This window comes from Chironomus tepperi, unplaced genomic scaffold (assembly GCF_022539635.2).
Source record: "Chironomus tepperi strain 1889 unplaced genomic scaffold, CSIRO-AGI_Ctep_v1 contig_34, whole genome shotgun sequence".
In the NCBI taxonomy this organism is placed as follows: Eukaryota; Metazoa; Arthropoda; class Insecta; order Diptera; family Chironomidae; genus Chironomus; species Chironomus tepperi.
In genome coordinates this window covers 595214-620597 of record NW_027226156.1, presented here as the reverse complement: position 1 = coordinate 620597, position 25384 = coordinate 595214, and the positions used below count along the sequence as shown (strand labels likewise).

The window sequence follows — 25384 nt, the reverse complement described above, 5'->3', positions numbered from 1 at the left end:
TCCCTAATTCAGCAGAAGTTACATCAAATCAAGTGGACATTGAATCCATCAGCTCGAAATCAACAGATTCTTCTAATTCAACCTCAAATTCTTCTGGATCATCCAATATAAACTCAATAATGGCAGCAGCGTCTAACATAACCTCAAAAATAGCAGCAACATTCAGCATAACCTCTAAGCGAAAACAAAATAAATCAGCAAAACTCAAAAAATTGTCAAAGAAGAAGCAGCAAAAGCTGGAAAATTCAACAAAAAGTCAGGAAAGTTCTAACAACCCAACAGAAATTGTGAAAAAATCCAGAGGACGTCCCAGAAAGTCATTGGTTGTTCAGAATTCTAAACCTCAGAATCAGTTCAATATCCCTCAAATCGACACCAATTTACAACAAACTTCAGACAAATTACCGGAAATACTACAACATTCAGCACCAACTCCATCAGGTCTATCACCCTCACTTCAAAATTCACCACAAGCAGTAAGGAACTCAGTAAGAATTCAGAACAGAATCTCATTAGGAGCTAAGCGTAGTTTGATCAAGACAAATCCAAATTCATCGAGCATCAGACGTGAATCTTTGGGATATGACAATAATATTCAGCAAAAATTGACAAAAGTGAAGCATAATTTTAGTTTGATCCAGAAGAATCAACAGGATTCGCAAAATAATTCATCAGAATCCAACTCAACATCGCCCAATCCAGACCAAATGTTCAACACTTCACCATCTAACTTCTCAGATCTGTTTCCTCAAATCTCAGTCATCCCCAATAATACCCACAACTCCAATACTGGAACTACAAAATTTTCACTCGGCAACATCGAATTACCCCCGTCCTTACAAATCCGACCAATTCTAGGTGTACAAGGCAGCAAACTCAGAAATACAAGAAACTCAATTTCTGGCAAACACTCAACAAATGGAACTGAATCCTCAGTGCAATTCAACATTATTCCACCCACAAAGTTCATTAATCAAGTGACTTCAAGTCCCATATCACAAGTTGCAGACATTCCAGCACTTTCTGATCCACGTATCTCAGCAATTTTCTCAAATCCACACATTTCTGTGGCTATATCTAGCTCAAGCTCATCGACAACAATTGCAAAATCTAATATGACATCAAATCCAGCGACAAGTGAGTCGAATTGGTCAAATTCAACGGTATCAGAAGTCAAACAAAATAATGTGATGAAAGACATCAAAGTGGAACCGATTGAAATCCCAAGCAATGATCAAAATGTAGAAACTTCATCGAATCATGACTCACTGTTTAGCAGTGAAAATGAGCATCCAAATGAATGGAACTTGTTCTTTAGGTCACTCATGCATGACTTAACTAAGATGGATGAACGGCAGAGAAGGAAGTTTAAGCAAAACACATTCATGCTGATTGATGACATCTTGCAGTAATATTAAGAATTAATACTCAACGTATTTACTATAAATTTTATTTTATTTTTTCAATAAATGACTTACAATCCTCAAAACATTAAAAACTTTTTCTTTACAACTTTTCATATTCCTTCTTCAGATCCAGTATCTCCTGCTCATCCATAATCGGTTCTCCATTGTTAATCCAGTCATTCAACATCGTCTCATTAACAAATCCCCAATTCCACTTTTGTGTAGCTTTTTCACTATTACATGTTGCATAAATCAACATCTTAGTCCTCATGTCAACTTCCATGCACCAATTTTTCCATTTTGATCCACAATAAATTTGTTGTGTCTTCATATCGTACCTAAAATATTGATTGTCTTGTTTGAATTTACAAGAATAAATGAGAATCTTGTTGAGATTAAAATCCAGGCAGTTGCTGTTTGATCCTTCAATTGATATGTCTCGATGGTTTCTAAGCTTGAAATTCTGTCTATATCCAGGTTTTTGGAGATTCTCTTTGCATGGATAGATGCCGACTTGCATTTCACGTTCATCACTAAGTGCATCTACACAGTACTTCGGATTGGCAACGCTGATAATCTAAAGAGATTTTTAAAATTTAGAAAATTTTGAGGTTAGACAATAAACAGCACTTACAGCTCCACTAGCAAATTCAGGTGGTTCAATGTATGGAAATCTATGCAGCATATCAGGTGCGACATGATGTAAAAAGTAACTAAAATTCTTGCACTTCAATTTCTTTTTAATTCCTTTCATGTAGGATGTATCACCAACATCAATGCTATTCCACAGTTCTGGATCTCTTTTGTAAAGATAATTGGCATATTCATCCATCCAGATTTCAGCTACGCGTTTGTAATTGCTGAAAGTAAAGGATTATGATTAATTTGCGGAGGTATGCTATGCATAGGACTTACTAATGGACATAATTTGAATGATTTCCAGCATTTGTGAATGGCCTGGGTCGATAAAGATGCCCAACTCTGGAACATGGTGCATCAAGTTGTTTTCCGTGACACAGCCAGACCTAAAACGGATTTATTTATGTCAATTTGACTATGACAATACAGATATAAGAGCAAATTGTACCTTAAAGCTCAGTTCATACTGCTCACCGCCCCAAATTTCGAGTGCTGCAATGAAATAAGCATAAAAAAGTCATAGTCACTAATGAGCATGCGGACTTACCCGAATCATATCCACCAAGTTCCCAAAAAAACTTAGCAGAAATAGCAAAAACACATCCCATCATTACCGGCGTCTCAAAAGGCTCAGCTGGATCCAACTTATCCTGAGGTCTTAATGGCAAAAATTGATAAAAGAAATGCCAGTTAAAGACACCTCTAGTTCCTTCAAAAATAGCAGAATAATGATAATCCTTAGCATTAATCACATCGATATATGGACACACACATGTCCTATAATCTTTAGCAATTGGTTCAATTAATGGCGGCAGCCAGTTGATGTTTGCTTCTGTATGACAATCCATGAATATTAAGACATCTCCAGATGCAGCACGTGCGCCAGCAAGACGTGCCCACATGAGACCAGATCGAGTTCCAAGAACTAAAATTCTAATTTTATTGACATCAAAATGTTCAGCAATATAAGTCTCAAGTGGTTCATAGCAGTAGTCTTTGTCGCTGTGATCATTGACGAGGATCACTTCCTTCAGCAGTTCTGGAGGTGATCGATTAAAGACACTGTGAATTGTCCTAGTTAAAGTACTCAAAATTTCATTATGAAATGGAATGATTACAGAAACTTGAGGAAGATCCGTTAAGTATTGCTTGGTTTTACATTCCGGTGGTCTTGTGTCAGGCAGTGACCTATCCCTAGCAATTTTATCACTAACAAGTCCATTATGCTTATTTTCTAAAAATATTTTTGTTGCCAACTCTTGTTCATCAGGTGGCAAAAAGACAGGAGTTCCATTTTCACCTGGTCCAATTCGTGTGCCTTCATATTCTATGAAATTATAGTCGTGCCAGTCTTTGGTCATTGGTGCATGTTTAAAGCGATAATATGAGGTCAATGGTTCGATGTATATGTAAGGTTTTTGGATTGCTAGTGGATCATTGTTGAGCTTGATTAGGATGGTGGTTGAGACTATGGTCAGAACGAGTAGGCAGAAGAGGAATTGGAATGCTGGGCGTTTGTGCTTGAGTGCCTGGAAGTAAGGAGGAATAAAATGTTTCGATTTGTGGTTAAATTGGTAGTTAAAGGCCGTTATTATTGTGTTTTATCCTCCATCCTCTCTTCGTTCACATGGAAATTCTCCAAAAATGATCGGAAATCTCAAAAACTAATCGAATTCACCAAGAACACCGACACATGCAATGCACCTTAAAAAAATCCAAGTTAAACCTCAACTTACCTGTCGAAAAACAAAATTAATTTTCACAAAAAGACGTCTCACAGACATTTTTGGAGATTCTAATGATCAGATTCTTAAATTTTTGATATTCAAAAACTTGGTGACATTGAAAGTTCCAGCAAAATATCCAATACGTGTTGCTACTTTGACTTAAAAATCAGAAAAGAAACTAAAATAAGTTTTGTAGAATTTTCTTTAAATTTTGAATCACGACTCTAAGTTTGTGGTTGTGGAACTACTAAATTTTATTGCTACTTAAAGTCATGAACTCAGTTTGTAATAACAAAATGTTGTTATTTAATTTTATGTATTACTCCTTTACGTATTGTGGCGTTTGATTGTATAATGAGTGTACTCCATTTCCCTACTTACATTACTATGGACGTACTAGTCAAGGATTTGAAATGAATTAGTAAGCAAAGATTGATGAGATGAGGCAACTGGACAGTCAGTACTGTCAACATGTAGCCATGACCAATTTCTCTTGATTCACATGTCCAGATTGCAAGCACTCATTCCTGAATGTCATCAACAATTTTACTGCAAATCTATATTTATTATTAAGTCAATCTAATCCAAAAAAAAAGCAGTTATTTCCCACGACTTGTGGGATTGATAATGGCATATCACGAAAATATTCGGCAATAAAGCGTGAAAAGTCCGGATTTACCAATCATAAACCATAATCTTACAATTCTACTCTAGAACATTCATTTATCTCACTTGTGGCACACTCAAGATACAATAACATCAATCATGTCTTAATCACATGCATTAGTAATTAGTCACAGAGCAACCGAACTAAAGTAGGTAGCAGCTTCTTATCGTAATTAATTGTTATTATTGCTCTTGGGTTCATTTTTTGATAAACAATGAATTCCGCGCAGTACTTGAAATTAATACAACGACCACCGTGAATTCTACTTGTGGTTTGAACTTGATATGATGTCGAGGGTGTGGAAATGATTTTGTGAATTTTTGGCAATCATTGAGCAATTTGTAATCATATTTGGAATTTTGTGGTCACAATTTTTGAGTGTTAGTCGCCTTTTGGCTAACTTAGGTCAACTTTTGAGCAATTTTTGGACTTTTTTGTCAACTTTTGGACAATTTATGATCATTTTGGACTAGTTTTAGTGTATTTTAGTAGTTTTTCGTTATTCTATCATACTTGATATGTAGCTGTGATTTATGCTATGATTAACTAGTGAATCGGCGTCTTTTACGTCAATAGACCATCAATAAAACATCAATATGATGAATGATTGTGTACCTTTGGATTGGATTTTGATCAACATATACACAAAACATTTGGAAGTGTGAGAACAAGATGATAAGCTGTGTCTAATTAATAACTGTTTATGTACACAGTTGGAGATATTCTCCTATAAAAGGCGACATCAAAGGCTTGAAAAATTCAGTCTAGTTTTTATTTTCTGTTGCAAAGTAGAAAGGCAAAAATTACGATGAAATTGTTTGTGATTTTATTGTCAGCACTTGTTGCTGTCAATGCTCAATGGAATCCTCACTGGTGAGAATTTTTGAGAATTTTGTGGAAAATCTGATGAAAATGATGGATCAATAATGAGAATGATTGTTCAATAGACTTGAAAATTGTGAAACTTAAAGCTAGTTTTAGGAACAAATAAACTTGAGAACTTGTTTTATACTTATTTAGACTAGGTTGCACTTTATACATTTAAAAGTGACCTTGATATACCAGAACATACTCAGGCGAGAGTGAGGAGGGGTCCAAACCCATAATCAGCAGATTTTTTTTTAAAATCCCTCTTAAATTGACTGATTGAATTGTCCAATTTATCTTATCGCAGCCACCTATTGTTACTTGATAATATGATAAGATTTATACTACGTGTTTTTATTCGTTACTTGTTAGAATGAGCTAGAAAATTGAGAATTTACTATAGATATGATTAACATCTGATTTCCGTTCTGAAATATGAGAAGTGTTTAATAATAGTTATTAGTGAAAATAGCAGCAGGGATGTTGCTCATTCACCTGTTTTCATATACGGCACCTGGCTTTGCATATCATTCAAACACATAAATTATATTGAAAACAACCTACAAAACATACAAAAGTTAGTTGGAACGGCTCAATGGTCTAGTGGTATGATTCTCGCTTTGGGTGTGAGAGGCCCCGGGTTCAAATCCCGGTTGAGCCCTGTTCAATCTTTTTTTTTACAATTTTTACTTCCTTTAAAATTTTAAATCAGAGCTAGAATTCCATTTAGATCCGACTTTACTACAAAATACCAGAGTAGAATTTTAACAGTGATACTATATTAAAATTAACAGGTGGAGTGGCCGATCTGGCATGGTCCATCTCTTCGAATGGAAATGGAATGATATTGCAAATGAATGTGAGACATTCTTGGCACCAAATGGATTTGCAGGAGTACAAATTTCACCACCATCAGAGAATTTAGTCATTGGTGCTCGACCATGGTGGGAAAGATATCAACCATGTAAGTTAAATTAGCTCAATGGTGTATATACCATTATCACAAGTCATATCCTTACAGCTAGCTACATATTAACAACACGTTCAGGAGACCGTAATGCTTTAGCTGATATGATCCGTAGATGTAATGCTGTTGGTATTAGAATTTATCCAGATGCAGTTATCAATCATATGGCTGCTGGAACAGGCTCAGGAACTGGTGGATCATGGACAGATGCTGGATCATTGAGCTTCCCAGCTGTTCCATTTGGATCAAATGACTTTAATCCAAGATGTACGTAAAATCGCAATTGTTTTCCTAATTTTGTCTTACTTGACGTAAAATACTATTGAAAAATTCTAGGTGACATTAACAACTACAATGATGCAAACCAAGTCAGAAACTGCTGGCTTGTCGGATTACCAGACTTGAAACTTGGATCTGACTATGTTAGAGGCAAAGTCATTGCTTATATGAATGATCTCATCAGTCTTGGTGTTGCTGGTTTCAGAGTTGACGCAGTCAAACACATGTGGTAAGTATTAAAGCTTTCAACTTGAATTTAAGATCTGATTCAATAATCTTTAATCCAAAATCAGGCCCGGTGACTTGGAATACATTTTCGGACGTCTCAACAACTTGAATACAGCTCATGGATTTCCTAATGGCGCACGTCCATTCATTACACAAGAGGTTATTGACTTGGGTGGTGAGGCTATCAGTAGAGATCAATATCTTCATCTTGGTACAGTCACTGAATTCAGATATAGTGCTGAAATCGGTCGTGTATTCCGTGGATATGACTTGTTGAAATACTTAAAGTAAGACATTTGAATTTATAGCTTTGACTATTTTTGACTAAATTTGTTTCGCAGGAACTTCGGTGAAGGTTGGGGATTCATGGCATCAGCCAGTGCATTGACATTCGTTGACAATCACGATAAGTAAGTATTCTTAATCTTTTATACCGAAAGATTACTAATATTTGATTCGCTTAACAGCCAAAGAGGCCATGGTGCAGGAGGTGCCAATGTCCTTACCTACAAAGTCTCAAAACAATACAAAATGGCAACAGCTTTCCATTTGGCATGGCCATACGGTATTCCACGTATCATGAGTTCATTTGAGTTCAGTAATGGAGATCAAGGTCCACCAGCTAACGGTGATGGCAGCTTGAGATCACCAACATTCAATGCTGATGGATCATGCAGTGGTGGATGGGTCTGTGAACACAGATGGCGTCAAATCTACAATATGGTTAAATTCAGAAATGCCGCTGGATCTGCAGCAGTTGCAAATTGGTGGGAAAATAGCGGAGGCAAGCAAATTGCATTCTCACGTGGAAATCGTGCATTCATTGTCTTCAACAATGAAGGATATGATCTTAATCAGTCAATTTACACTGGACTTCCATCCGGTAGCTACTGCGACATTGCATCAGGAAACAAATCAGGCAACAGCTGTACAGGATTAACAATTAATGTCGATGGAAGTGGAAATGCTCACTTTTCTATTGCTGCTGGTGCAAGTGATGGATTTATTGCCATCCATGCTGATGCTAAATTGTAAATAATTTTTTCGGGGGTAGTTGACTATGGACTGATATTCAAAATTGATTTGATAAAAAAAAAGATTAAATAAAATTTAATAATTGATAAAAAAAGACTTTTAAATTAATTGATATTAAGCAATATCTCTATTGAAGCTTTGTGGATCGTAAGGATTCTAATTGAAGCGATCGATGATAATTTTTGGTTAGCCAGAAGTACTGTGATCCAATTCTAAGATCTGAGTCTAGTTTTTGAGTTTAATATTATCCATATTTGAGTATAGGACACGGCTAATATGAAAAAAGCGACCTTTAGGGCTTGTATACTAGATTAAAGCTTCTTCTGTCTACCTTCACGTGATTCTACTCAAAAACTCAACTTAAACAAAAGCCTAAAACGAGCTTTTAATCTTGAACTTAGAATTTTTTTAAAGCTTTTAATTCCCGCTGTTATCGTAAAGTTCAGGCAATGATTAAAAATTGTTTTATCATTTTTCCCTCTCAAAAAAAGCTCAAATTTTCTTCTTTAAAAGAGAATTTTATTTATTGTAGAACTCAGTTGAGTTTGAGTTTTCACCAGGAATACTAGGAACTCACGATGAAGGTTATTTTACTGTTGGCTTGTGCATTTGTTGCTGTTAATGGACAATGGAACACTCATTGGTAATTAATTATAAGTAGGGTTGGGCAAAATCGTATTCGAATATATTCGAATACAAATATTCGAATATTTTATGCGAATATATTCGAATACATATTCGAATATGCATTATTCAAAAAAATTCCGTTGCAATTGGTTTTTTCAAAGAGTAATTTCTAATCACATTTGTGAAGTATGTAATTTCATACAAAAGTTGATCAAAAATCCTTTTTTTGCTTATTTAAGGCAAAAAATTAGAAATTCTCAATAAAATTGCATTAATGCATCATCATTTTTTCGTAAGAACATTATTCCGAGTCAAAGATACATGTTTTAACACAAATTAACTAAGATTTTATCATTTTTTTCCAAAAATGAGCAAAAAAAGGAATTTTGATCAACTTTTGTATGAAATTACATACTTCACAAATGCGATTAGAAATTACTCTTTGAAAAAACCAATTGCAACGGAATTTTTTTGAATAATGCATATTCGAATATGTATTCGAATATATTCGAATATTTTTTTGTTCATATGCGAATATATTCGAATATATTCGAATATTTGCCCAACCCTAATTATAAGTGATGAATTTGTGAAGTTTCTTATGAAAGTTTAAGAGTTGTCTCGAAAATACTGAATTTAAGTGCAGATATTACATTTTTGGAACATTCATGTGTAGAGCATAGTTGGAGCATAGCTACTTATTAGCAGGGGGTGTACCAGAAGGTAAACCCTGAGGATCCTTTTAGAACAAAATTATTCATTTTGTTCTGGTTTTTTAAAATACCTCACAAAAGATCCTGCTTAGTACCGACAATTCTTTGATCCTACATCTGAACAGAATGACGCATAGTTCTCCAATTTTAGTCGTATCAAGTTAATCTGTCTGCAATTGATAACCTTATCAGGCTTTCCTTCAGCTTCGAGTGCTTGTTTTCAAAATATTCCTTGCCATTTTTTCCCAAAAATAAAATTCCCAGCAGCGCATGTAATCTTAACGATAAGAGCAACTTGATTTAACTTCTGTTTATAGAAAAAAACTTAATTGATTGCTTTTAATCTAATCGATGATTTGTTCGGTGCTGATAAGAATATACATACCATGTGTGCAGCTGAGAACCAAGCACTTGTACTGAAGTATTAATTCAATGAATTGATTAGCACTCATGAGACTTGCCAGATTACTTACCTATTAGGGCACCGAACCTTGCTAATTTAATAACTGAATCAATTAATTTATTCAGGTGGGCAGGTCGATCAGGCATTGTACATCTTTTTGAATGGAAGTGGACTGATATTGCAAATGAATGTGAGACATTTTTAGCACCAAATGGATATGCTGGTGTTCAAGTTTCTCCTCCAAATGAGAATTTAGTCATTGGTGCCCGTCCATGGTGGGAAAGGTTAGTAAATTTAGTTTTGTTGGCAGTCAGCGGCTGTGAAACTGATAGAATCGAATAAGTGAAAATTGCCATTACCTGACTAGTCAGTTCCACATCATTAGCCCATGATTAAAATTAACAATATTTCAATTTGTTTTAATCTCTTTCAGATATCAACCTGGTAAAGAAAGCTGCATTTTGGTTCTAAATTTGTTTTAGTAACTATATTTAATTCTATTTATAGCAAGTTACATATTAACAACAAGATCAGGTAATTTTAGGTCCAAAACTCACTGTAGATCAGAGATCGACAGTGTCCATTGATCAATTACATCTAGTACAATGACCATTTCTGATTGAAATTCCATTAAATTTTAGGTAACCGAGCTGCATTCTCTGACATGGTCCGCAGATGTAACGCTGTTGGTATAAGAATCTATGTTGATGCTGTCATCAATCACATGGCTGCTGGAGATGGTATGTAATAAATTTTTGTCAAAGCTTCACGATCCTTCATGTGTGGACCACTCTTTATTACTTGAAATTCTAGGTGTTGGAACTGGTGGATCAAGTGTAAGTGTTTCATCTCTTAGTTTCCCAGCTGTTCCATACGGATCTGGCGACTTTAATCCACGATGTAAGTATGCTTTATATTGATTCTAATATGATTTACTATTTGAGAATTTCATGCTCATTCAGGCTCAATCGACAACTATAATGATCCAAATCAAGTCAGAAATTGTTGGTTGGTTGGCTTGTCCGATTTGAGATTGGGTACTGAATATGTAAGAGGTAAAGTTGTGGCTTATATGAATGACTTGATCAGCCTTGGTGTAGCTGGCTTCAGAGTTGATGCAGTCAAACACATGTGGTAAGTTTGACGGTTGTGAACTTGATTTCATATCATAAAATTATATTAATACCCAATTTCAGGCCTGGTGATCTCCAAAACATCTTCGGACGTCTCAACAACTTGAATACAGCTCATGGTTTTGCTTCTGGTGCACGTCCATTTATCACACAAGAGGTTATTGACTTGGGTGGTGAAGGAATCACAAAGGATGAATATTTGCATCTTGGTACAGTCACTGAATTCAGATATAGTGCTGAAATCGGTCGTGTCTTCCGTGGACATGATTTGTTGAAATATTTAAGGTTTGAATATTAACTTAACTTAATTAATGCCAACAATTTTGAATTTTCGGTTTTTTTCAGAAACTTTGGTGAAGGTTGGGGCTTTATGGCATCAGCCAGTGCATTGACATTCGTTGATAATCACGATAAGTAAGTGCTAATCCCCAAACTAAATATAAACGTATCTAATTATTATTTTTATTCAGTCAAAGAGGCCATGGTGCAGGAGGTGCCAATGTCCTTACCTACAAAGTCTCAAAACAATACAAAATGGCAACAGCTTTCCATTTGGCATGGCCATACGGTATTCCACGTGTGATGAGTTCATTTGAGTTCAGTAATGGTGATCAAGGTCCACCAGCTAATGCCGATGGTAGCTTGAGATCACCAACAATTAATGCCGATGGATCATGCAGTGGTGGATGGGTCTGTGAACACAGATGGCGTCAAATCTACAATATGATCAAATTCAGAAATGCCGCTGGATCTGCAGCAGTTGCAAATTGGTGGGAAAATAGCGGAGGCAAGCAAATTGCATTCTCACGTGGAAATCGTGCATTCATCGTCTTCAACAATGAGAACTTTGACCTTAATCAATCACTTCAAACTGGAATGCCAGCTGGAACTTACTGCAATATTGCAGCTGGAAGTAAATCAGGATCAAGTTGTACTGGAGCTACAATCACAGTCAATTCAAGTGGTGTTGCATCATTTTCCATTGCAGCTGGTGCAACTGATGGATTTATTGCTATTCATGCTGATGCTAGGTTATAAAATATACATCAAAAATTGTAAAGAAAGTTGATTGATAGGGATGTACATTAATGGACTTCAATAGTGATCAACCCATAAATTATGAGAAAATTGTAATAAAAAATTGAAATTTAAACACTAAGATGAAGCATAAAGCTTATTTTGTTTATGGTTATCAATTAAAAAGCAGAAATAACTGGTCATAATCGACATTCAATTCTCAATGAATGTAATGTCAATAGCTACTCTTTGTTTACCGATGCGGTCTGGTTTTATAGTTGGATACTTAATGGAACCGACCCTATCACTGGAAATTAATAAAATTCAATTATTTTGCATACAAAGGTTTTTAATTCCTGAATTCAAATTAAACTTGATCCAGGGATTGAAATTCCTAAAATTGTCTATTAATAAAAAGCACGCGTGTAATTTTTGAATAAACTTTATTGTTGAATTACTCACAAGAAATCATTTTCAGTTATTATTCTTCAAAAAAATCATTAGTTATTTATTACTTAGACTCAACAAAGTCTTTATGCTTCATCACATCAGTAAATACCGCATACGCATTAACATCACATCCATTAATTTCACCATGAAGTGATGCTGAGACAATTCCACGAAGGTAATACGTATTTTTGTACACGACATGCAATCCACTTCCGCTATCACCAATGCATACTCCAGTACCATTGGCATATCCAGCGCAAAACATTCGGTTACTCAAAAGTGATTCATGATCTGAGCTTTTGACACATTCAGTATAGTTAATTATTGGCATGTTAATGATCCTTGCAACATCTTCTACATCTTTGAATTCACTTTTTCCATATCCAGCAACGATTCCTTTTTTTATTGATTCCATATCTGATCCAGGATTCATCAGACAGATTGGTTGAATATAATTAGAAAAGTTAAGGTACTCATCTAGTTCCACTAATGCAATATCAGCATCAAATGATTTAATATTTATATTCCAATCAGGATGAATTATAATTTTCCTAACAGCAACCGTTAGCCTTCCAATTTCAATTGTTTCTGACAAGTTATGTGCTCCAACTAAGACAATTATGTTACCGGCATTGTATAAATGAGAGCTACTTTTTCCTCTGAAACAGTGAGCAGCTACAGATGAAAAATTATATTATTTATGATCAAAATTAACATCTAAATTTTATACCTGTAACAATTGTTTTATTGGATACAATACTTCCACCACAGATATATTCCTTTTTATTGGATACATTGTCTATCGAATATAAAGCAACATTCCTGAAATTTTTTAATTGATAATTCTCGTTGGCTGTTAGATAATTTTTACTTCAATTAATATTACCAAGGATATTTTCCTCTTGGAACTGCAGTTCCCCTCATTATCGTCTGAAGTCCAGATCGAGGTCTACCACAAGATGGACGGGCCTGTTTTAATGAAATGAAAAAGTCAATAATCAAGTTAATCAAGGAGTAATATTAAGAGGTATTGAATGAATGATTCCTTTTAGATTCCTGCATAGAATATCATATTTACCCTTTTTTCAAAATCGTGAATTTTTGGTATATGAGCTGATTCCGTTGTTATTATAATTGAATCTAAATTTTCCGTAGTTCTGTGTGTAGTGGTTGTAGTTATTATAGAGTGAGTTGAAGGTGTTACAACTTCAGTATCAATTGTTTTTGCTGTATCTGTTAGAAGAATATAAAAGAATTTGGTTTATCGAAGGAATTTCGATTGGTATTTTCTGATTGATCATCAGGTATAGCTAATAAGATTTATTCTTGAGGAATGACTCTATATAAATAAATAAATATGCCCAAAACCTAAGTTTTGTCTTGAAATTGGATACGCCCACGTTGACAAATAATAAGAAAATTTACCCTCATTTGATTCATATTCCAACGAATACTTCCTGAAACATTTAGTTAAATTTCTTCTTATTTGATTCCAATTCAAGTTCCATCCATCAGCACATAAATTTCCAGTCATATCCAAATCAGATATGGCTGTTTTATCAATCAATTTTTCATCAAATCCTTCAATTTCATTAAAATGACAATATAAAGTTGTAAAATTAATTAATTTGCCAAATGAAATCGAGTTGATTACTGTCAATTTATTGTGTCCTATGTTCAGCTCCTGGAGGTTCTCGGTATCCAAAAAAATATTGTCTGGCAATTCCATAATTTTATTGTGATCTAATTTCAAAGTTTTTAAACTTCTTAGGCCATCAAAAGAGTTTGAATTTAACATTTTAATCCTGTTGTTGCTGAGATTAAGTTCGACAAGATATCGAATGGATGCAAAGCTATTGCTAGGCACTTCAATGATTTCATTCCGCTCCAAACCCAAACACACTAAATTTTCCAATTTTTCAAACCATTTTGAGTCAATTGCTGTAATTTTGTTTGATCCAAGTCCCAAAATGTAAAGATTCGACAATGAGTCAAAAAAGTTGCTGGAAAAGGTGATAAATTGATTATTTGTTAAGCTTAGTTCCTCCAAAGCTGTCTGATTCTTGAGAAAATTATCCGGTAATTCAGTCAGATAGTTGAAGTCGAGATTTAAAACCGTCAATTTTGTACTTTTGGCTAGAAAGTTTTCAGGAAGTTCTCGAATTTTGTTTTCATAAAAATACAATTTACTTAAATTTTGGCAGTTCCATAGAGAATTTTCACGAAATGAGAGAATCCTAAGTTGACTTACGAATACTGTCTCAATATTTGTGAATTTCTCACAAAACGATGAATCAAATTGTGGAAGCTGTGGAAGCTGATATTCATCATTGATTTGATACTTTATGAGTGTGACGTCATCGTTTGTTTTTCCATTATCATGAGTTCCGATGATTTTTACTTGACCCTCTGATGTCAAATTTTGAATTTCACATCCATAGCCTTGAATGGTATTATAGTGACCAATTGAGATGCTGATGTTGTCGAATGAACAATTTATTGTTGTTGTAGATATCTTTGAGGCTAAGTTAATAATAATTAAGGCTTGAATAATCCTTGACACTTGTAGCTTCATTTTTGGATCAATTTTTGTAGACATGCAGCTGCACGTGAATTTCTTATTTCAATAGAATAATATATTGACTTAATTTTATTTTAATAAGTCATTAAATCACTTTAATCTAAGCTATTATGATCATAGCTCACAAAAGCCGGTTTCACATCTGATTTACTTTTTTGTATTTAAATACAATATTGATAAGCTTTTGAGCGAAATCAGTCTGAGGAGAGTATTCATCTCAATCTCATCGCATTTTTTCAGAGATCGACGTCGTCTTTCTCTTCTTACTACATTTTGGTGGGACATAGGCTGCCCATCATTGTACTAGTGTGTCAATCAGGCATATCGTGTGTGATCTCGGTCGTGGCTTACCACCAAGATGTGTCATGGCACAGAAAAGTTTGAGCAGCACTGTTTTATATTAAGTACCAAAAATTATAAATACACGATTCCATTAACTAAAAATACATGAAATAAAAACATGATTAAATTATTGTGATTCCTACATTGTGAGATAAAGCATGGGATTTATCCAAACAAACGAGATAGTAAACTGAGTAAAATCGTAAATAAATCAAAGAGAAAAATTCAAAACAGAATTGTTGATGTCTTCTCTCACAAGGCTTAATCGACATGCTCAATTTCCTTACTCTTATTGATATTTTATTCATACAACTAATTTGATATTTCTCTCAATGTTTCATCTTCTCAGTTGCTTGCTAGTTCTCCGCGATAAATGTTTTAAATTTTAATTTAAGATCGATTTTGTGTCATTTAAATTATAAATTTTATTAATCGTAGTAAAAAACCAGTAATAAAAACCGGTATGGATCAGTGATTATGTTATCATTTAATGACACTTAACTAAAATTCTAGTTAAATCTAATCTGTGTAACAATAAAATTATAGTGCGAAAGGTCAGCAATTAATCAATAACATATCGCTGTGATTCATGATTAAGAAAATTTATTAAAACAAAGATGAACCTGAAATTCATTACAATTCTTCTGACAGTCGTTGCTACATCCACAGCCAGTGCACCTTACTGTATCTATGGCACCACAAAAGCCACATTTCTAAATGTTTATGAAGACTATACATGTCAAATTGAAATCGATGGTCAGCTTGATGTATTGAATACAATTTGGGGATATCACGATCCTTATGATCAAAAAAATGATGCTGATGTGAAAATTTTGACAGTCATGATAAAATCGAGAATCTTAATGACTGTTTTTCCATCAATTTTCTGTGATCATTATCCAAATATTGAAGTTATTGACATGAGTGAGGCTGAAATTGAGGAAGTGAAGATAAATTCTTTAAAAAATTGTCGGAATCTTGAAGTTGCTCAGTTTTACAATAATAAAATATCGGAACTAGATGAAAATTTCCTGTCGACTAATCGAAGATTGAAAGAAATTTATCTAAATTATAATAAATTTACAACAATTCCTGAAAATTTATTCAGAAATCAAGAAGATCTGCAAATTTTAGACTTATCGGCAAATCTTCTCGATGATCTTCCTTACAACATTTTTGAATCCTTAAAGAATCTCAAGACACTGAAACTTGACATCAATAAATTGGCAATTCTTAATCCAGACTGGTTCAAAAAACTCGAAAGCCTTGAGACTTTAGATCTATCTAGCAATGAAATTGATGAACTTCCAGATAACGTATTCAGCTCTTTGTACAGTTTAAAGTCATTAAACTTAGATCACAACAATCTTCAAACTATTTCTTCACGTTCATTTGATCCACATCCACAACTAGAAGCTGTCGGGTTTTATAAAAATAGTATAAATGCAATTGATCAAAGATTCATTGACAATACTAAAATAAAGACATTAAATATGAAAGGCAACATATGCATTGATGATTCAAAAATAACTGGAAGAGACATTAAAAGAAAATTAAGTCAATGCTTTACAAACTACAAGTTATTCAATGAAGAAACAACCACAACAACGACAACAACAACCACAACAAGAAGAAGGCGGACTAAACCGACGACAACTGCTACGACAACAACCACAACTACTACAACTGCGCCTACGACAAAACCAACAAGAAGAACTACAACAACAACTAAAAGTACAACCATACAAACAACGACGCCAAGGAGTTCTCAAACAACAAGTTAGTTACTATGTCTATAGGTAAATTCATCCTTACAAAAGTGACCTTATTCTGAAAAACTAAACTTATCCTTTGAAATTGAACATATTCTCAGGAACTGAGCTTATCCTTAAATTCTGAGCTTATCCTTAGAAAGTAAACTTATCCTTAGAAACAGAATTTATCCTTAGATGATTAATCTCTAATTTAAACAAATTAAACTTATTACTGTCTTAATAATTTATTTCAAGCTCAAATGATTGCAACAAGTCATTCAAGAACATTTGAGATTGATGAGGTTTGATTTTAATAAAATTATTTCTATCAATTGAAATTCAATTAACTAACTATTTTAAGGATGAATGTGGATTGCGTCCAACAGGTTTACCTTTGATTATCAAAGGGATTGAGCCCGAGCCAGGATCGTATCCATGGTAAATATTTTAATATTTTAAATTCTTTACAAATTTCATTAAATTTATTATTTTGTATAGGATGGCTGTACTAATTGTTGACACTAATGTCCATTGCGGAGGTGTTCTCATATCTAAAGCTAAAATCATTACCGGTATAAAGTCATAGCGACTACATTGTACTGCTCAGGAATAATACATTCATTATGTGCTTAAACAATTTCAGCCGGACATTGTATCAAAACGAAAACTTTAAGAACTGTTGATGCAAAGGAAATAACAGTCGTCCTTGGTGGTCATAACCTCAACTTACTCCATGAAATCGGTAGATTTGCATTTGGCGTGAGGGAAGTTCATGTCCATTCCAATTGGAATCAATTCGAAAATAGATATGATTCTGACATTGCTGTGCTAATTTTGAGAGAGGATGTGACGTACAATGACCATATTCATCCGATTTGTGTAGCACATCCAAATACAGAAGCAACTAGAGTATCGGATGGGACAATTGTTGGATATGGAAAGACAGAAGACAAATCTCGAGAATATTCAAATGTTCCAAGGCAAGCACAGGCACCAATACATGACACATTATCATGCATTCGTAAATTTCCAAGAATTCAACAAATTTCACATAGCACGACATTTTGTGGTGGACTTGCAAATGGCACGGGTGCGTGCACAGGAGACAGTGGTGGTGGATTGTTCGTTAGGATCGGTAAGATATTTTATCTTCGAGGAATCGTGTCTTCATCATTACGTGGTGGTGAATATGGATGTGATGTTGATTCCTATTCATTGTTTACGGACATTAGTCAATTTATTCCTTGGATATATAACATTGGAGTTAATGATGTATCTATAAGGTCTGATGGAGGAAGTCCAGTAGAATTTGTACCACCGTGGTTAACGACTACACAAAGAACTGGTGAAATTCATCGAATTCATGATAATAGGTATGTGAAATTTGAAAGGACTTATTGGGATGAAGTTTTTGATAGAATGACTAATAATGTCCAAGACTGCGGGTCTGATGGCTAATAAAGCAACAATATTTTTTTCGATTTCAGACCTGTGTGGAATTGATTCAAAAAATCAAAATTTAATTCAAGAAATAAACTTAAAAATATTCAAATTTCATCCCTAAAAGGCAAAAAAACCGGTATTTAGTATATGACAGAAATCTAGTGACCAACATGCTCTATTTTTAAATTTCAATTTATTTCTCTTCAATTTCTCTACTCAATTTCATAAATCTCAATTTTTGCAGCATATGATAAGCATCAATGTCTGAGACTTTTAAATTTCATTTCAGTCGATGGTAGAATTTGAAGTGAGTGGACATAAAACTGTGAATAAATGAAAATTAATTTTTGCAGTGCCAAGGCCGATATATTTTAACTTTTTGGAACAAATTTTAAATTATTTCCTAGAAAGTAGGAGAAATATTTCTGTCGAAGCCAATTTAACCCCACCGCCATTGTGCACACTGATTGATTGTCGTCGATATTTTTTATAATACATTTTTAAAGCTACGCATCAACTGCACATCTATCGCAAAATAAATAAAATAACAAAATTAAAAATTTGAGATGAAATTGATAATTGTAATATTTTTGATGACCTTTCTGGATCAAGTTGTGTCCTATACACCTTACTGTGAATTTGATTATACTGAAATAAGTGACGAACGCGAGACATTCCCACTTTATACATGCAATGTTGTAATTGATGGTAAAATTACAGTCTTTAATGAATTATATACAACACATGAACAAGATTCGCCTCATAGTAATAAGGATGTGGCTGTCTTATCATTTGCAAATAAAGCAAAACTATGGATTGATATTTTTACATCAATTTACTGTGACAAATTAAAAAGATTGAGATTTATATACGTGAATGAAATTGAAATTATGACTGTGAATTCCGATTCTCTAAATAATTGTGAGGAACTGTTATTATTAACGTTTTACAGGAACGAAATTGAAATCATTAATGAAGATTTGCTAACCAACAATCCAAACCTGACGGAAGTGAATTTAATCTATAATAAAATCAAATCGTTGCCTGAAAAGCTGTTTGTGAAGCAAAAGAAACTCAAAATTTTAAAATTATCTGGAAACTCCATAAAATCACTTCCTGATGGAATATTCGAATCACAACAATTGCTACAAGTTCTAATGCTCGACGTTAATAATTTTAAAGTATTGAATCCAAATTGGTTTAAAAGAATGCACAATTTAAGGGAACTTGATTTATCTGAAAATAAAATTGAAGATTTGGAAGAAAATGTTTTTAATCCTTTAGAAAGACTCGAAATCTTAAAGTTACATTCCAATAATTTAGCATTTATCAGATCTAATTCATTTGATCGTCATCCAAGATTACGTGAAATAACATTGCATAAAAATCAAATTTTTGGAATCGACGAACAATTTATTAATAAAATTCCGATCAAAAAGCTAACTATGAAAAAGAACACATGCAGTAATGATGAATCTATAGCAAGACATGAGATGAGTGTCAAACTGCAAAGTTGTTTTGAGAATTATTTATTACAAAGTAAGCTATTAACTTAAATTGATAATATTCATTCAAATTCATTTAAAAAGTAATACTTTTTAGAACATGACATTGAGATAGAGACAACGACACCTAAAACAACTAGACCACCTAGAACACCAAGAACAACAACTACCTCTACGACGACAACTCAAAGCACAACAGAATCTACGACTACAACAAGGACATCTACAACACAAGCAACCACAACCACTACTACAGAATCATCAAGTTCTAAGGTAATTTAAATTCAAAATGAGTCTATTGGCTCATCAAATGGTTTACTATCTTAAAAGCTAGTCTGTTAGCTCACAAAGTGAGTCTGTTGCTCACAAATCTATATAATCCAAGAAATATTAATTCATTTACAGACGGCATGTGGAATTCCTAACAATGGGCAAGCATTGATAGTTCGAGGCGAAAACTTTGCTCCTGGATCGTATCCATGGTATTAATTTTAGCTTTTAGAAGTATGTCAAATTTAATAATTTCATTAATCTTTAAGGATGGCAGTTCTGATAAATCAAAACGACGAAGTTCATTGTGGTGGAGTTCTTATATCAGATAGAAAGGTTCTGACAGGTAATTTAATTTTAAATTAAATCAACTCATGATTTGGCAAACTGTTTTGTATCACGACACAAAGGTTGTCCACCACTGTATTTTATTATATTCACATATTATAGCTGGTCACTGTATTATTGACAAATCAAAGAAGGTATACACTAAAGATGATCTAATAGTCGTCCTGGGAGGTCACAATTTGACAGCATTACATGAAATAAATAGGATTTCTGTTGAGATTGAAACTATTGAAGTTCATAAAAATTGGAACCCTACAAGAACAAAATTTGATTCCGATATTGCTGTTGTTGTGCTTATGGATGAGATTTATCCGGAACTCAAAATTGCTCCAATATGTTTAACATATCCTTATTCACCGGCATTAATGGTGCAAATAGGAACTGTCATTGGTTATGGAAAGACTGGTAAATTATCGAAATATTCAGAAATGCCAAAACAAGCTGAAGCCCCAATTCATAAATCCCATTACTGTTTCAATAAGTATAAAGCCATTCGTCCGATTGCATCCACGACCACATTTTGTGGTGGACATGGAAATGGCACTGGAGCATGCACCGGAGACAGTGGAAATGGACTATTTGTGGCTTATAACAATGTCTACTATCTTCTCGGTCTAGTCTCGTCATCATTAACTCATACAGTTTTAGGATGTAATGTAAATGCTTATTCTCTGTACACAAATGTCACAATGTTTATACAATGGATTGAAAGCATTGAACCCAATCCAATATCAACCAGAGGATATTTCATCAAACCATGGTCACCAAAAAAACCAATTCATTCTTTATATGGAGACTTGTAAGTATTCTATTGACTTTAAGTAAGGTTGGTCTGAGATTAAGCTTTCAATACAAATTTGCTGATCAAATAAGTATGAGTGTTAATAATATTTTTACTTTCAGACCGGTTTGGTCATGATGGATATGCCCGATGATCAACTTCATTGAAATATGATATATTGAGTGTTAAAAATTGAAGATTTAATAAAGTTTTGCTCTTTATGTAATTGTTTTTGTTATTAATTTACTATCAAAATCTTCAACCAGAGTGAACAGTCTTTGTTCAGCTACACCAAGGTTCCTAGGTTTGGAACACTTTCTAGGATTAAAAATCAAGTTTGAGAAGCACTGCTTTTAGTAATACATTATTAAATATTACTTGGAAGGTCTACTGATTGCTTTTAATTTTAACTAATCAAAAGCAGTATTAAGCCTAAGACCCAACTCAGTCGTAAACTAAAGAGTTCCATCGATCATAAATTACGATCAACAACCAAATGTAATTTTCACGATCATAGTGCGCAAAAATTTCTCAACGTTCACAAAAAATTCGAAAAACTTCTACACTCCAAAAAGCTTACAAAGCATTTATTTTTGTTATCGACACCGAGCAAGTTAAACATAAAAATAAACTCAAATATTTTTAGTAAAATTTTATCAGTTGTTGTTGATTAGTCGAAGTAGAAGCATCAAATCATCAAATAAAATCATGAGCTTGCCGGATACATTAGTTAAATTATTCACGTAAGTCCATAACTTATAAAATTTAGAAAAGTTGATGACAATGCAAAAAAAATAAACATTTTCTCTTTATGCAGTTACATCGATCAGAATAAGTCAAAGTACATTGAGACATTGACAGAAGCTGTTGCCATAAAATCTGTATCAGCATGGCCACACGCACGTCCCGAATGTCAACAGATGATTGATTGGGCTCAGAAGAAAATGGAAGCACTTGGAGTCACCTGTGAACAGGTTGATATTGGCATGCAGACATTGCCGGATGGTAGTCAATTGAAATTACCGAATGTTGTGATGGGAACATATGGAAATGTGAGTAGAATTTATGATTATTAAGAGGTGTATGAATAATGTCCAGGAATAGGTTAGGATATGGATCTAAAGGATCATCCAAGAAGGTGGACAATAAGTTCATAAAACTCTAAAAAATTCAGCGAACCTTTCAAGTAAATTTTTCCCAAAAAAATCTACATTACCCACAAAACTGACCAAACCGACTCCAAAGTTCAATGATCTTTCCTAGAAATTAAAATATCTGTCCCGATCAGCACAACTTATTTAGTCCCCAAGTCATCACAAAGCCTCAATTTTATCAGAACTTCACTATAACATAAATAAACCAGTTTTGCTTCTCGGGATTAATGCTGAGAGTCTGAAGTAGAATTTTCCTGTGGTTTTAGTAGTTCCTGTAAATACAATCCACAATTCATGCTGCAAAAAGCGACTCTTATCAGTCAAGAAGAAATTTTTATGGCATGTAAATAATAATTGAGATAAAAATTAATATAAAGCTGATAATATCGGGTTATATGCACTGAAGCTAGTGTCTCTGGAAGAGATTTAAACTTGTCTTTGTATCCTAACCTCTGAATATCCAAAAATCATCTCAAAAATCGAATTTTTCCTACTATGTTCAATATATCACGCGATAAATAAAATCATTCCCACAAATGACTCACTAAATCATTCCATTTAGTTCTCATATTTCCTAGTACGTCTTTCAATTAAATTTTGCACTTGGAATTTAATATTATTTTATTACATTTTGATGTATTGCTTGTTATTTAATAATTTTCTCTCTTACTCACTCACTCATTGATGTAATGAACCTTGTTGCCTAGTATTTATTGATAATTTGAGATTTATGAGACCAAGTTGCTTGCCTTTTTTATCTTATCGGGTGTGATTACATGTTTTTTTGATGACAATAATACACAATTGTTGGGTGAGAATAATGGTTGATTGCTTTGTAGTTATTATGGGATTTGATGGATATTTTAGAAGATCTTGATGATTGGGAACCGATTGAGGGTGAATCTAGGGGGTTTGGTGTCCTTTTCGGACGAAATTCTTCAATTTTCAAGAGTTTTTCTAGGCAAAACACTCGAAAAATATCTGGTTGGAACCTAAATCAGGGTCATTTGTTAATGATTGGCACTAAGATAACGATTGTCCTCATGAAGCATAACTAAGGATGTTCCTAATATCCATAGGAAAGCATGATGCATGTTACAATGTAGCTAATTGAGTATCAAATGTCCAGACCAAATCCCTGGATCATGCGATAAGTGCCAAAATAATCTCAATAATTCAAGATTAAATGTTCATCAATCAATGTGAAAATTGTGAAAAATCACTTTTTGATACTCTAGCGTTTAGTCGGCAATAATTTGCTTTTAATTTGAGCTTGATGAAGGATCAAATTCTCTTTTATGCTGGACATGAGCAACAATATGAGATTTCGATAAGGAATGTCTGGCATGTAAACAACGATAATAATGTTGATATTGTGTATGTGGGATGAAGAATATCAGTTGCACTTTGATAATGCTCAGCAGAATAACTGTTGCTTTATGGGGGCATTAACAACAATTAAGTAATAGGCTATCATCTTATCAGCAACAATTTATCCAAACAATCAATAATATTGGATTTATGGAATATTAATATTTGATTCAAAAAATTAGGTCTTAATGATTTATTTTCTGATAAGACTGCATGCTGCTCAGTTTTATCAATAACTTATTAACAATTTTATTACATGTTCTCATTTTAGGATCCTGCTAAAAAGACTGTTGTAATTTATGGACATCTTGATGTTCAACCAGCACTGAAAGAAGATGGATGGGATACTGAACCATTTGTTTTGACTGAACGTAATGGAAAGTTGTTTGGACGAGGTGCATCTGATGACAAAGGTGAGGAATCAGTCTTTATCGGGCCTTGAGTCCCAATCACTCCTTATGTCTTTAGCTAACCCTAAAATAGCCTCAAATACTCACTAATCATTAATTTTCTTCAATTTTCAGGACCAATTCTCGGCTGGTTCAATGCCATCGAAGCCTACCAAAAGCAAAACATGGAAGTTCCAGTCAACATTAAATTCGTCTTTGAAGGAATGGAAGAAAGTGGTAGTGAGGGACTCGATGATCTCCTCTACGCTCGTAAAGACTGGTTCAAAGATGTCGACTATGTCTGTATTAGTGACAACTACTGGCTCGGAAGCCAACATCCATGTATTACTTATGGTCTTCGTGGAATTTGCTACTTTGGACTTGAAGTTGAGTGTGCATCAAAGGATTTACATTCGGGTGTCTTTGGTGGTGCTGTACATGAGGCTATGACTGATTTGATTTACTTGATGGGACAACTTGTTGATAATACAGGAAGAATTTTAATTCCTGGTATCTACAAGGATGTAGCACCAATGTTGCCAAATGAGAATGAGATGTATGAGAAAATTACATTTGATGTTGAGCAATTCCGTAAGGATCTTGGTGCACCAGGCAAGCTCTTACATCCATCAAAGGCAAAATTGCTTCAACATCGTTGGAGATTCCCATCATTGTCACTTCATGGTATCGAAGGTGCCTTCAGTGAACCTGGACAAAAGACTGTAATTCCAAGAAAAGTCATTGGAAAGTTTAGTATTCGTGCTGTACCAAATCAAGATCCAGCCAAGGTCGAGAAACTCGTCGTTGACTATTTGACCAAAAAATTCGCAGAACTTGAGTCACCAAACAATATGAAGTGCTATATGGCACATGGTGGACGTCCATGGACTGAAAATCCAAATCATGAACATTATCAAGCTGCTTCACGTGCCACAAAGCATGTCTATAAGGTCGAACCAGACATGACACGTGAGGGTGGTTCAATTCCTGTCACTTTAACTTTCCAGGAAGTAACTGGTAAGAATGTCTTGTTGTTACCAGTTGGATGTGGTGATGATGGTGCTCACTCACAAAATGAGAAGATTGATATTCGTAATTATATTGAGGGATCAAAATTACTCGGTGCTTACTTGTATGAAGTCTCACAGATCAAGTGAGCTGACATGATTGATGATTTGAGGAATAAAGTTTGAGATATTTTGAAATATTTGAAGTTATTATGTTTATTTTTCAGGTTTAAAAGAATAATTTTGAGGTTATGTTGGTAACTTTTGAGGTTATGTGATCA

At 34.0% G+C, this 25384-nt stretch overlaps 7 protein-coding genes and 1 non-coding gene across 11 annotated transcripts; 6 read left to right on the top strand and 2 right to left on the bottom strand.

The window, feature by feature from the left end:
* Positions 1-1434: 1434 nt before the first annotated feature.
* LOC139097238 (N-acetylgalactosaminyltransferase 6-like) lies at positions 1435-4426 on the bottom strand. Of its 3 annotated transcripts, none has more exons than XM_070649041.1 (7): positions 4154-4426; positions 3782-3950; positions 2593-3574; positions 2494-2537; positions 2322-2431; positions 2041-2266; positions 1435-1983 (listed from the first exon to the last, which is right to left on the bottom strand). In XM_070649041.1, the coding sequence occupies exons 2-7, from the start codon at positions 3827-3829 to the stop codon at positions 1507-1509; spliced, it is 1887 nt and encodes a 628-aa protein (XP_070505142.1). In that variant the 5' UTR covers positions 3830-3950; positions 4154-4426; the 3' UTR covers positions 1435-1506. The 3 variants fall into 3 exon arrangements, with proteins under 3 accessions (XP_070505142.1, XP_070505135.1, XP_070505127.1); XM_070649034.1 differs by having other exon boundaries at positions 3782-3930; XM_070649026.1 differs by having other exon boundaries at positions 3782-4426.
* A 729-nt stretch (positions 4427-5155) lies between these two features.
* Positions 5156-7909, top strand: LOC139097388 (alpha-amylase A-like). The gene is made up of 7 exons (XM_070649206.1): positions 5156-5312; positions 6101-6270; positions 6328-6540; positions 6610-6781; positions 6846-7067; positions 7122-7190; positions 7248-7909. The coding sequence occupies exons 1-7, from the start codon at positions 5248-5250 to the stop codon at positions 7813-7815; spliced, it is 1479 nt and encodes a 492-aa protein (XP_070505307.1). The 5' UTR covers positions 5156-5247; the 3' UTR covers positions 7816-7909.
* On the top strand, positions 5896-5967 carry TRNAP-UGG (transfer RNA proline (anticodon UGG)). Its single transcript has one exon. It is a non-coding gene; the product is annotated as a tRNA-Pro (tRNA).
* Positions 7910-8337: 428 nt separating the features above from the next.
* On the top strand, positions 8338-11850 carry LOC139097394 (alpha-amylase A-like). Its single transcript, XM_070649219.1, has 10 exons — positions 8338-8458; positions 9684-9842; positions 9992-10002; positions 10066-10092; positions 10200-10298; positions 10372-10458; positions 10521-10692; positions 10755-10976; positions 11037-11105; positions 11162-11850. Exons 1-10 carry the CDS (start codon positions 8394-8396, stop codon positions 11727-11729), a joined length of 1479 nt encoding a protein of 492 aa, XP_070505320.1. The 5' UTR covers positions 8338-8393; the 3' UTR covers positions 11730-11850.
* Positions 11851-12134: 284 nt separating this feature from the next.
* Positions 12135-14865, bottom strand: LOC139097227 (uncharacterized). Its single transcript, XM_070649015.1, has 5 exons — positions 13584-14865; positions 13237-13391; positions 13045-13127; positions 12889-12980; positions 12135-12833 (listed from the first exon to the last, which is right to left on the bottom strand). Exons 1-5 carry the CDS (start codon positions 14755-14757, stop codon positions 12220-12222), a joined length of 2118 nt encoding a protein of 705 aa, XP_070505116.1. The 5' UTR covers positions 14758-14865; the 3' UTR covers positions 12135-12219.
* A 580-nt stretch (positions 14866-15445) lies between these two features.
* Positions 15446-18455, top strand: LOC139096509 (coagulation factor IX-like). Of its 2 annotated transcripts, XM_070648248.1 has the most exons (7): positions 15446-15542; positions 15628-16860; positions 17091-17137; positions 17197-17273; positions 17334-17407; positions 17479-18208; positions 18323-18455. In XM_070648248.1, the coding sequence occupies exons 2-7, from the start codon at positions 15699-15701 to the stop codon at positions 18336-18338; spliced, it is 2106 nt and encodes a 701-aa protein (XP_070504349.1). In that variant the 5' UTR covers positions 15446-15542; positions 15628-15698; the 3' UTR covers positions 18339-18455. The 2 variants fall into 2 exon arrangements, with proteins under 2 accessions (XP_070504349.1, XP_070504342.1); XM_070648241.1 differs by having other exon boundaries at positions 15452-16860.
* A 389-nt stretch (positions 18456-18844) lies between these two features.
* LOC139096522 (uncharacterized) lies at positions 18845-21408 on the top strand. The gene is made up of 6 exons (XM_070648262.1): positions 18845-19817; positions 19881-20056; positions 20189-20265; positions 20323-20399; positions 20504-21200; positions 21305-21408. The coding sequence occupies exons 1-6, from the start codon at positions 18845-18847 to the stop codon at positions 21318-21320; spliced, it is 2016 nt and encodes a 671-aa protein (XP_070504363.1). The 3' UTR covers positions 21321-21408.
* A 355-nt stretch (positions 21409-21763) lies between these two features.
* Cndp2 (Cytosolic non-specific dipeptidase 2) lies at positions 21764-25301 on the top strand. Its single transcript, XM_070647772.1, has 4 exons — positions 21764-21925; positions 22000-22234; positions 23979-24120; positions 24232-25301. The coding sequence occupies exons 1-4, from the start codon at positions 21891-21893 to the stop codon at positions 25251-25253; spliced, it is 1434 nt and encodes a 477-aa protein (XP_070503873.1). The 5' UTR covers positions 21764-21890; the 3' UTR covers positions 25254-25301.
* Positions 25302-25384: the final 83 nt, after the last annotated feature.